The sequence below is a fragment of the Phyllobates terribilis genome, unplaced genomic scaffold (genome assembly GCF_046119375.1).
Source record: "Phyllobates terribilis strain yellow unplaced genomic scaffold, ASM4611937v1 Scaffold_1__5_contigs__length_1240528914, whole genome shotgun sequence".
In the NCBI taxonomy this organism is placed as follows: Eukaryota; Metazoa; Chordata; class Amphibia; order Anura; family Dendrobatidae; genus Phyllobates; species Phyllobates terribilis.
The window spans coordinates 611808242-611821311 of record NW_027362761.1 but is presented as its reverse complement, the minus strand read 5'-3'; the positions used below and the strand labels follow the sequence as shown (position 1 = coordinate 611821311).

Here is a 13070-nt window from a genome sequence, read left to right as displayed (position 1 = left end):
GTAAAGGCCTGAAGCCCTACGACTGACAAAAGTGAAGGCCTGAAGCCCTACGGTTGACAAAAGTAGAGGCCTGAAGCCCTACGGCTGACAAAAGTAGAGGCCTGAAGCCCTACGGCTGACAAAAGTAGAGGCCTGAAGCCCTACGGCTGACAAAAGTAGAGGCCTGAAGCCCTACGACTGACAAAAGTAAAGGCCTGAAGCCCTACGGCTGACAAAAGTAGAGGCCTGAAGCCCTACGGCTGACAAAAGTAGAGGCCTGAAGCCGTACGGCTGAAAAACAGAGCAATGCAATGCACTGAGAAAAGACTATGTTTTGGTCAGTTTTTCATATCAGTTATTGTAAGCCAAAACCAGGAGAGGATAAAAAATACAGAAGTGGTGACGTGGGAGGCAGTATTTAGTATATGAGGTGGCAGCACCCCAAAATGTGTCTTCTCAAATGGACCCTAAGATGTGAATGTAGCCCAGAAATGTTCACTATAAATAACTAGTGTAAAAAAAATAAAAATTCCAGTCCCCTTTAAGCCCCCCAAAATTGGAGGGGGTCAAGTAACTCCTCAACTTGCATCTGACCTGCCCCCAAAACATTCAGGTGTTTCAATATTTGTGTTCAAAGAAAAAGAAATATCGGTCATACACAGATTTCCTATAGAGATACATTGTGCAGCCCTACGGCTGACAAAAGTAAAGGCCTGAAGCCCTACGACTGACAAAAGTAAAGGCCTGAAGCCCTACGACTGACAAAAGTAAAGGCCTGAAGCCCTACGACTGACAAAAGTGAAGGCCTGAAGCCCTACGGTTGACAAAAGTAGAGGCCTGAAGTCCTACGGCTGACAAAAGTAGAGGCCTGAAGCCCTACGGCTGACAAAAGTAGAGGCCTGAAGCCCTACGGCTGACAAAAGTAGAGGCCTGAAGCCGTACGGCTGAAAAACAGAGCAATGCAATGCACTGAGAAAAGACTATGTTTTGGTCAGTTTTTCATATCAGTTATTGTAAGCCAAAACCAGGAGAGGATAAAAAATACAGAAGTGGTGACGTGGGAGGCAGTATTTAGTATATGAGGTGGCAGCACCCCAAAAATGTGTCTTCTCAAATGTACCCCAAAATGTGACTGTAGTCCAGAAACAATCACTTGGGGGACATAAAAAAACAGGATTCATTATTTTAGATGTTGAAGGCAGTATTTAGCACTTTGGAGGATGCACCCCAAAATGTGTCTCCTCAAATGTACCCCCAAAATGTGTCAGATAATCACTTGGGGAACATAAAAACAACAGGTTTCAGTATTTTAAAGGCTGTGGGAGGCAGTATTTATTACTTAAGGAGGCTGCACCCCAAAATTGTGTCTTCTCAAATGGACCCCAAAATGTGACTGTAGCGCAGAAAGAATCACTTGGGGGACATGAAAAACAGGATTCAGCATTTTAGGGGCTGTTGAAGGTAGTATTTAGCACTTTGGAGGATGCACCCCAAAATGTGTCTCCTCAAATGTACCCCCAAAATGTGTCAGATATTCACTTGGGGAACATAAAAACAACAGGTTTCAGTATTTTAGAGGCTGTGGGAGGCAGTATTTATTACTTAAGGTGGCTGCACCCCAAAAAATGTGTCTTCTCAAATGGACCCCAAGATTTGAATTTAGCCCAGAAATGATCACTATAAATAAATAGTGTAATAAGTAAAAAAAATATATATATTTCAGTCCCCTTGAAGACCCCCCCCAAAACAGGAGGGGGTCAAGTAACTCAACTTGCATCTGACCTGCCCCCAAAACATTCAGGTGCCTCAATATTTGTGTTCGAGGAAAAGAAATATTGGTCATACACAGATTTCCCATAGAGATGCATTGTGCAGCCCTAGGGCTTCGGTTAGAATTTGATTCTGCAGCCCTAGAGCTGCAAAAGTAGAGGCCTGAAGGCCTAAGGCTGCAAAAGTAGAGGCCTGAAGGCCTAAGACTGCAAAAGTAGAGGCCTGAAGGCCTAAGGCTGCAAAAGTAGAGGCTTGAAGACCTAGGGCTGCAAAAGTAGAGGCCTGAAGGCCTAAGGCTGCAAAAGTAGAGGCTTAGGCTGAATAGTCAACCTCAGATGGGTGGATGATTTCTAGACGACATTTTGTTTGTCTGGAGAGGCCGTGAGTGAAGATTCTTCTAAAGGGACGTTCCCAAAATCACAATGTGTTCTTATAATAAAGTACACCCTAGTTTTGTGCCAATGTGAGAGCAGGAGTTATTTTATCTATCTTGAGTCCATTTTGATTTTTGTATGTGTAGCTCCTTGCTTTCTGGAATGGAGTTTGAGCCAGAATGTGTGTTTTCAGATAAGAGGATTTTAGGAATGTCTTTGTCTAGAGATTTGGAGATAAGGAAGAAATGAAACTAGAAGGTAGAGAGATTCCTAAAATCCAAAAGCTGGGTGTAGACAGAATTACCTTTAACCAATGAGATGTATGTATGCTAAAGCCAGCACATATGTAGAGATAAGCGGAGCCGATTATATTGCTACAACTAATGTCCAAGAAATGGCTATATGTATAAAGTGACCGATGATGTAATAAACAAACTGCCCTGATGCTCAATGTATCAGACGTGGTTCTTCCGTGCACATATTTGAATTTTACTATTTAATTTGGAACAGGCACAATGTCTCAGAACGTCTCACATTATGTTGCGACGACACCAGTATGACCCATATTTACCCTCTTAGTAACCAAGATGGGTAGACGATTTCTAAACGACATTTTGTTTGTCTGGAGAAACCGTGAGTAAAAATTCTTCTAAAGGGACGTTCCCAAAATCACAATGTGCTTTTATAATAAAGTACACACGTGATCTTTTTTGTTTTTGTCAATATAATACTTTTTTAATATCTGATCTGTTTGGCACATATCACCCCCTGAGTATGCCCCTCCAGGCTCTATATACCCGTCAGAGGCCATAGGGACCAATATATAGAGAGAAGCCATATGTTATATGCCGGGGGACACACAGGGCTGGATGTTATACACCAGGGGGCTGAAGGAGAAGCCAGAATGCAGTGATTAATGCGTGTGGCCCAATACTATTCTCCATATAGTGAATCTCTCCATATTACAAGATTCACCATAAATGAGACGCTGACAGGGGATATAATCCGTGCATGGTGAAGGGCGCCCCCTCTGGCAGTATCTTGTCTCCATGTTTATACGTTGATTGAACCAGGTCACAAAAACCAACATGATGTCAGATAACGACAACTCTAGATGCGGCCATCGCAGCTGTTTGTAGATACGAGCTCCTAATCCCTTTTATGATGAAGCAATTCTCCACCCGGCACAGAGGACTAAACATCTGTCATGTACTGTCACCTACCTGGTGTCCTCCGCTTGCCTCCGACTGAGACCGGTGTTCTGGTCCTCCTACATCCAAGATGGCCTCCATAGTGGCAGAGGGACGACAGCCGTATGTCTGCCCACACCTCCATAGCACGGCACTTACTGACTTACCATAGGGGTCTTCATGCCACCGGGGGGCCGGCCTGGATGAGGAGGGACCAGAACGCCGGCCTCAGTGTAGGAGGCAAACAGAGGCGACAGGTAGGACGCCTCTACATGTGACATGTGTCGTCACTCGTCAGCACCAGGCAGAGGCTGCTACATACCCGAGATCCTTAGGACGGGGAGATTCATAACCTGGAACACAAGCTCAGTCATTTATATGACAGCACGGACTTGTGTAAGGAAAATATGGACGTAAAGGATGGAAGGAATATTATAGAAGGTAAAGGAAAACTAATATGTGCTTCCTAAATCATTAAGAAGAGGTGTGAAGGCGGCTCTGTTATTCATCGGTGCACAGCCGGACTCTACAGGAGCAGCCGCGCCATCACTGGACGCTTCTGCTGTGATGTGGACGGCGGATAAAGCTTCACTGCACCGGAGACTTCATACAATATCACACACCGGTCATCATCATCATCACACGCCGGTCATCATCATCACCATCACACGCCGGTCATCATCATCATCATCATCATCATCACACGCCGGTCATTATTACACACCTGTGGAAACATCTACAGGAATCTGCTCCTTCACGTCACTCACACACAGCTGATCCTCCCTCGTCATCGCTTCTTCTTCTGTCTCGTCCTGCACTTTATTCTTAGTCGGATCTTCCTCCTGATTTATCAGATGTAACAATCAGCACAATACAAGAAACCACCAAAATATATGACACCAATGACCTCAGTACCAGAAATGTCCCCCATATACAGATCCAGTACAGGGCTCAGCACCGTCTACCTGATGATCCTCCGGGATGTTGTGATTCTCCTCTGGACAGTCCTGGGGATACAGAGGACGGGGACATCTCTCTGGTGGATTTCTCCTCCTGGATCCATCTGTAGGAAACACACAGTGATGGAACAGATTGTGTCATGTGATGATGGGAGTAGTAGTAGGTGAGCACAGAACAGACATGACAGTCTCCCTCCTCACCCTGCTGATCGGCCCATATTGCGGTCGCCTCTTGTGCTCCATGTATAACTGCAACCTTAATATCAATCAGATCTCGACCCTAAAAAGAACCATGTAAGATGAGCTCAGGTCCCATCACGTCATGGTCAGATGTTGTGGGGACTTCAGCGCCGTCTACCTGATGATCCTCCGGGATGTTGTGATTCTCCTCTGGACAGTCCTGGGGATACAGAGGACGGGGACATCTCTCTGGTGGATTTCTCCTCCTGGATCCATCTGTGGAGACACAGAGACTGAATACATGACCTGCAGTGTATCTGTCTATATATGAGACTCGTCTCTCAGAACCAGTAATTCTAGGTTTATGTATCAGGGAATAAATTACATTGTTGTGGTCCTCACCACTGGTACCGAGGTCCCAGCACATTGTGGGCCTCAAGTATGAAGTGATAATCAGCGAGGCCAAAGCCTAATGCTCTCTGCTCTGCACTCGGAGGATGAGGACCCCGAGGAGAGGGACAGAGAAGACCCTCGTCAGTCAGATGAAGGAGCCGTACTAAGAAACACAACTTCTCCAAGTCTCGTCTCCACCAGGGGTGGAGCCACAGAGGAGCTGGAGAAAGCTCCACATTTCCATCCATTGGTTTCTTCTCTCCTAATTCCCCATTATGGAGATTGGGGGAAGGACTGTGACCATTTACCAGTGATTGTATTTTGAAATCTCATGTCGTCACCATGAGGACACGGCCTCCGTCCTTGACAGGATCCTCTGGGATTACTAAGAGCAGAGAACCTGCCGTTCTATTAAAAGAAGATATATCGCGTTTTTATTTTTCTTTATCCCCTTCACTACCTTTGACGTATAGGTACATCCAGGCGATCGTGCCAGCACAGGAGCTGAGCCCGCACAATCACCGCCGGAAGCTCGGCTTATATGATAGCAGCTATCAATGTCTGGAGTGGTGCGCGCATCGCCCCCGGCTGTTCAACCTCCTAAATGCCACAATTAATATAGATAGCAACATTTAGTAGACTGGGAGAGGGAGGGGGCTCCTTTTCCCTTCCAATCGGCACAACCACGAAGTCATCGCAAGAGCCGGATGATCGCAATGGCAACCCGGGGTCATCATTACAATCTCTGGGTCTGCCAGCGACAGTGGCCTGTTAGACCATGCCAGGAGCATGGTCCAAGAGGCTTCTGTCAGTGCAGCACTGACAGGTACACAGACCTCAAGAAGTGAATTTATTTCAGTTCTTCAATACAAAAAGTGAAACTCCTATATTATATACAGTTATATGAAAAAGTTTGGGCACCCCTATTAATCTTAAGCTTAATGTTTTATAAAAATTGGTGTTTTTGCAACAGCTATTTCAGTTTGATATATGTAATAACTGTTGGACACAGTAATGTTTCTGCCTTGAAATGAGGTTTACTGTACTAACAGAAAATGTGCAATCTGCATTCAAACAAAATTTGACAGGTGCATAAGTATGGGCACCTCACCAGAAAAGTGTCATTAATATTTAGTAGATCCTCCTTTTGCAAAAATAACAGCCTCTAGTCGCTTCCTGTAGCTTTTAATGAGTTCCTGGATCCTGGATGAAGGTATTTTTGACCATTCCTCTTTACAAAACAATTCCAGTTCAGTTAAGTTTGATGGTCGCCGAGCATGGACAGCCCTCTTCAAATGATCCCACAGATGTTCAATGATATTCAGGTCTGGGGACTGGGATGGCCATTCCAGAACATTGTAATTGTTCATCTGCATGAATGCCTGAGTAGATTTGGAGCGGTGTTTTGGATCATTGTCTTGCTGAAAGATCCATCCCCTGCGTAACTTCAACTTTATCACTGATTCTTAAACATTATTGTCAAGAATCTGCTGATACTGAGTGGCATCCATGCGTCCCTCAACTTTAACAAGATTCCCGCTGCCGGCATTGGCCACACAGCCCCAAAGCATTATGGAACCTCCACCAAATTTTACTGTGGGTAGCAAGTGTTTTTCTTGGAATGCTGTGTTTTTTTGCCGCCATGCATAACGCCTTTTTGTATGACCAAACAACTCAATCTTGGTTTCATCAGTCCACAGGACCTTCTTCCAAAAAGAAATTGGCTTCTCCAAATGTGCTTTTGCATACCTCAGCCGACTCTGGTTTGTGGCATGCTTGCAGAAACGGCTTCTTTCGCATCACTCTCCCATACAGCTTCTCCTTGTGCAAAGTGCGTTGTATAGTTGACCGATGCACAGTGACACCATCTGCAGCAAGTTGATGCTGCAGCTCTCTGGAGGTGGTCTGAGGATTGTCCTTGACTGATCTCACCATTCTTCTTCTCTGCCTTTCTGATGTTTTTCTTGGCCTGCCACTTCTGGCCTTAACAAGAACTGTCCCTGTGTTCTTCCATTTCCTTACTATGTTCCTCACAGTGGAAACTGACAGGTTAAATCTCTGAGACAGCTTTTTGAATCCTTCCCCTGAACAACTATGTTGAATAATCTTGGTTTTCAGATCATTTGACAGTTGTTTTGAGGAGCCCATGATGCCACTCTTCAGAGGAGATTCAAACAGGAGAACAACTTGCAAGTGGCCACTTTAAGTAGCTTTTCTCATGATTGCATACACCTGGCTATGAAGTTCAAAGCTCAATGAGGTTACAAAACCAAAAAAGTGCTTTAGTAAGTCAGTAAAAAGTAGGTAGGAGTATTTAAAACAAGAAAATGATAAGGGTGCCAATACTTATGCACCTGTCAAATTTTGTTTGAATGCAGATTGCACATTTTCTGTTAGTACAATAAACCTCATTTCAAGGCAGAAACATTACTGTGTCCAACAGTTATTACATATATCAAACTGAAATAGCTGTTGCAAAAACACCAATTTTAAGAAAGCATTAAGCTTAAGATTAATAGGGGTGCCCAAACTTTTTCATATAACTGTAATTACAGACAGAGTGATCTATTTCACGTGTTTATTTCTGTTAATGTTGATGATTATGGCTTACAGCCAATGAAAACACATAAGATATTATCCCAGTAAATTGAAATAATTAACAAAAAACACCTACAAAGGATTCCTAAGCATTTAAAAGGTCCCTAAGTCTGTTTCAGTAGGCTCCACAATCATGGGGAAGACTGCTGACTTGACAGATGTCCAGAAGGCAGTCATTGACACACTCCACAAGTAGGGTAAGCCACAAAAGGTCATTGCTAAAGACGCTGGCTGTTCACAGAGTGCTGTATTCCAGCATATTAATGGAAAGTTGAGTGGAAGGAAAAAGTGTGGTAGAAAAAGGTGCACAAGCAACCGGGATAACCGCAGCCTTGAAAGGATTGTTAAGAAAAGGCCATTCAAACATTTGGGGGAGATTCACCAGGAGTAGACTGCTGCTGGAGTCATTGCTTCAAGAGCCACCACACACAGACGTATCCAGGACATGGGCTACAAGTGTCACATTCCTTGCGTCAGGCCACTAATGACCAATAGACAACGCCAGAAGCGTCTTACCTGGACCAAGGAGAAGAAGATCTGGACTATTGCTCGGTGGTCCAAGATGTTGTTTTCAGATGAAAGTAAATTTTGCATTTCTTTTGGAAATCAAGGTCCCAGAGACTGGAGGAAGAGTGGAGAGGCCACAATCCAAGCTGCTGGAGGTCTAGTGTGAAGTCTCCACAATCAGTGATGGTTTGGGGGGCCATGTCATCTGCTGGTGAAGGTCCACTGTGTTTTATCAAGACCAAAGTCAGCGCCGCCGTCTACCAGGACATTTTACAGCACTTCATGCTTCTCTATGCCGGCAAGCTTTTTGGAGATGGAAATGTCATTCTCCAGCAGGACTTGGCCCCTGTTCACACGACCAAAAGTACCAATACCTGGTTTACACACAACAGTATCACTGTGCTTGATTGTCAGCAAACTCGCCTGACCTTAACCCCATGTAGAATCTATTATAGAGAATCTATGGGTATTGTCAAGAGGAAGATGAGAGACGAGAGACCCCAGAGCCAACAATGCAGACGAGCTGAAGGCTGCTATCAAAGCCACCTGGGCTTCCATAACCCCTCAGCAGAGCCACAGGCTGATCCCTCCATGCCACAGGCTGATCCCTCCGTGCCACATTGCCGCATTGATGCAGTAATTGATGCACAAGGAGCCCCGACCAAGTATTGAGGCATTTACTGAACCGACATTTCGGATTTTAAAAACATTTTTCAAGCTGTTGTTATAAAGTATTCTAATTTACTGAGATAATGACTTTTGTGTTTTCATTGGCTGTGAGCCGTAATCATCAATATTAACAGAAATAAACACGTGAAATAGATCCCTCTGTGTGTAATGACTCTATATAATAGATCCCTCTGTGTGTAATGACTCTATATAATAGATCCCTCTGCGTGTAATGACTCTATATAATAGATCCCTCTGCGTGTAATGACTCTATATAATAGATCCCTCTGCGTGTAATGACTCTATATAATAGATCCCTCTGCGTGTAATGTCTCTATATAATAGATCCCTCTGTGTGTAATGACTATATAATAGATCACTCTGCGTGTAATGACTATATAATAGATCCCTCTGCGTGTAATGACTCTATATAATAGATCCCTCTGCGTGTAATGTCTCTATATAATAGATCCCTCTGTGTGTAATGACTCTATATAATAGATCCCTCTGTGTGTAATGACTCTATATAATAGATCCCTCTGTGTGTAATGACTATATAATAGATCCCTCTGTGTGTAATGTCTCTATATAATAGATCCCTCTGTGTGTAATGACTCTATATAATAGATCCCTCTGTGTAATGACTATATAATAGATCCCTCTGTGTGTAATGACTCTATATAATAGATCCCTCTGTGTGTAATGACTATATAATAGATCCCTCTGCGTGTAATGACTCTATATAATAGATCCCTCTGCGTGTAATGACTCTATATAATAGATCCCTCTGCGTGTAATGACTCTATATAATAGATCCCTCTGCGTGTAATGACTCTATATAATAGATCCCTTTGTCTGTAATGACTCTATATAATAGATCCCTCTGCGTGTAATGTCTCTATATAATAGATCCCTCTGTGTGTAATGACTCTATATAATAGATCCCTGTGTGTAATGACTCTATATAATAGATCCCTGTGTGTAATGACTATATAATAGATCCCTCTGTGTGTAATGACTCTATATAATAGATCCCCCTGCGTGTAATGACTCTATATAATAGATCCCTCTGTGTGTAATGTCTCTATATAATAGATCCCTCTGCGTGTAATGACTCTATATAATAGATCCCTCTGCGTGTAATGACTCTATATAATAGATCCCTCTGCGTGTAATGACTATATAATAGATCCCTGTGTGTAATGTCTCTATATAATAGATCCCTCTGTGTGTAATGACTCTATATAATAGATCCCTCTGTGTGTAATGACTATATAATAGATCCCTCTGTGTGTAATGACTCTATATAATAGATCCCTGTGTGTAATGACTCTATATAATAGATCCCTGTGTGTAATGACTCTATATAATAGATCCCTGTGTGTAATGACTCTATATAATAGATCCCTCTGCGTGTAATGACTCTATATAATAGATCCCTCTGCGTGTAATGACTCTATATAATAGATCCCTCTGCGTGTAATGACTCTATATAATAGATCCCTCTGCGTGTAATGACTCTATATAATAGATCCCTCTGTGTGTAATGACTATATAATAGATCACTCTGCGTGTAATGACTCTATATAATAGATCCCTCTGTGTGTAATGACTCTATATAATAGATCCCTCTGCGTGTAATGTCTCTATATAATAGATCCCTCTGTGTGTAATGACTCTATATAATAGATCCCTGTGTGTAATGACTCGATATAATAGATCCCTCTGTGTGTAATGACTCTATATAATAGATCCCTCTGTGTGTAATGACTCTATATAATAGATCCCTGTGTGTAATGACTCTATATAATAGATCCCTCTGCGTGTAATGACTCTATATAATAGATCCCTCTGCGTGTAATGACTCTATATAATAGATCCCTCTGCGTGTAATGACTCTATATAATAGATCCCTCTGCGTGTAATGACTCTATATAATATAGGAGTTTCACTTTTTGTATTGAAAAACTGAAATAAATTAACTTATTGATGATATTCTAATTTAGTGAGATGCACTTCTAATTAAAATCCTGATCGTGCACTAACTAATGATTACCTTTTTGATAGATTTTTTCGAAAAGGTATCTATTAAAATTTGTAATATTTAAATGTACTTTAATTATTTTATTACATTTCTTGGAGAACCCCTTTAATCAGTGAAATATATTCTGAAAACCCAAACACACACAAGTTTGGTGTCGCCATAACTGACCTGTGAAATCAGGCTACAAATGCTGTGAATTAAAACCAAAAAAGAAATGTGGAATTGTAGGTTTTTTTTTTTTTTACTTAACGTTTCGCCTCAGCTGGAATTTATTTCTGTTTTTTTCAGCACATTATTTGGTAAAATGCAAAATTCATCTGGGGCATTGCATGGTCTATAACTCTCTGTACTCAGAATCACTGCTCTCCTCCAGGAGAAACATATGAGAGGAGTGCGCGGTGATCCGACCTTCTCCTCCAGTACGGAAAGTTCTGTGCTTCTCCGCCTGCAGAGCGAGTGGTGAATAGACGCGGGGGCCGAGAACTGCTGGAGCCTCCATGTCAGGCTCTGGGGGGTGATCGGCTCCACCACGCTCGTGTTTTAGGTCTTAGGGACCCAAGTGTCAACCAAGAGGGAGGAGCCGGACACCCGACCACGACTGATGACGACATTGAGCCTGCACCGATTCTGAGGGACGGACGAGCGACAGCGGATTGTGGGGAAAATCATCAGTAAATTAACCCCGACTCTGCTGAGTAACAATCCACGACAGACTCCGGTACCGAAAGATCTCACAGGAGAGAACGGACAGAAGCGCTGGGACATCTGCAGACAAAATGTGACCGATGCTCTAAGAAATGGGGAAAGTTACTGAAAGAAGCCGAACGAGAACAAAGACTCAAAACTGATGAAGACTAGGGATGGGTGAACCCATTGATGTTTGGGTCCGACTGAACCCTTTAAAAACCGTTTGTTTCAGGTTCCAAAATGGTACCCAAAATCAATCCCAAACCCGGACCCCTTTCAAATTAATGGGGGGCCCGAACATCCGGCGGTTCCCACGCTGTCACCTGTGTGACAGCGTGGGAAACACTGGTAGATCAGCAGTAACCTTACTGACGTTACCACCGGTCACAGTCCTGAAGTTCCCACACTGTCAGACACAAGACAGCATGTGAGGCAGCAGCTGTGACCGGCGGTGAAAAGGTTACTACTGGTCAGGCGTCAACTAATTACTAGTGTTGAGCCACCCCCGTAGTGTTCGAGTTCGGTTCGGTTCGTCGAACACCCGTGTGTTCGCCGAACTGTTCGTCGAACTGTTCGTCGAACACCTTCGAACACCGTTAAAACCAATGGCAGGCAAACAAAAACACATAGAAACACATAGAAAACACCTTCAAAGGTGTCCAGAAGCTGACAAACTGCTCAGAAGACATAACTAACACATGGAAAAGTGACAAGTACATATAGTCATGCGAAAAGAAAAGAGGTGGAGGAGTAAAAGGAGGGGGAGACACAGATATAGGCATGTCATGCCCTTCTAAAATCCAAAAAGTGAGAAGCCGACACGGCCAGTCCGTTCCTGCCAGTGCCACCTCCGTGTCGCCGGGTTTGTGCCAGAGCCGCGGTGGACCCTGACGGCCAGCCCCCCTCTCCCAATACTGGTGCCTGTCCGCTGGTGGGTCGAGCGAGCCCCCCTGTGGTGGAGGCAGCTCTAAGCTTTTTAATTTAAATTGTCTCTCTAATTTGAATGAATACACTTTAAATCCATTTACAAGGATCTATTGGAGGGCAAGTCTCATGCCAGCAGCCGCGTAATTCCAGCTCCAGTAGCGTCCACTAAAGCTGCTGCAGTTAAAAAGCTTTTATAAGGATCGAGCTCGGCTGTCCACCGCAAGGCATCCTACTGCCAGTCCCAGCCCCTATGCCTTGGGGTGCCTCCTGATGCTCTTCACTGAGTATCCCGTGGTCCCGAAGCATTTCCTTTGAAAAAATGAAGTGTCCAAACTACAGGTGGTGTAGCTTGCTTAACAGCCGGGATAATCCGCTGACTAGCAGACCCTGCTACTAGGCACAAAGTATTTCCTGGGCTAGATGCAGTTAAAAATTTGTAATTAGATACTCTCGTTGGATGCTGAGAAAGCATTCCATAGAGTCTCCTGGCACGCCATATATGATTCTCTTAAAAAGCTTGGGGTAGGGGTCTAGGGGACCCTTTTATAGCCAAAATCACGGCCCTGTATCGCAATACGTCACCTAGGCTGAAGAGAAATGGAACTGTAGCACCCTGAGGGCTCGGTTGCTACAGAGGTATTGCACCTCACCCAGAGGTGTGATATCTCACTCTCAGGTAAGGATGTAGTGTGGATCAGGACCCGACACCTGCATGCATTACACCACATTGCCGTGGGGCAGGGCGACCAATATGCCCCTGAGATGGGCACGACAGTCCCTGTCCCTGGCTGGA

The 13070-nt window shown here is 43.8% G+C and overlaps 1 protein-coding gene across 1 annotated transcript in view; it reads right to left on the bottom strand.

The window, feature by feature from the left end:
- LOC141272494 (uncharacterized) overlaps positions 1-13070 on the bottom strand; it is a 46658-nt gene that overhangs the window by 16554 nt on the left and 17034 nt on the right. The window contains exons 3-6 of the mRNA XM_073683288.1: positions 4631-4728; positions 4474-4552; positions 4279-4376; positions 4038-4155 (exon numbers count right to left, since the gene is read on the bottom strand). Coding sequence (XP_073539389.1) covers positions 4038-4155; positions 4279-4376; positions 4474-4552; positions 4631-4728 — 393 coding nt within the window. The remainder of the gene's footprint in view (positions 1-4037; positions 4156-4278; positions 4377-4473; positions 4553-4630; positions 4729-13070) is intronic.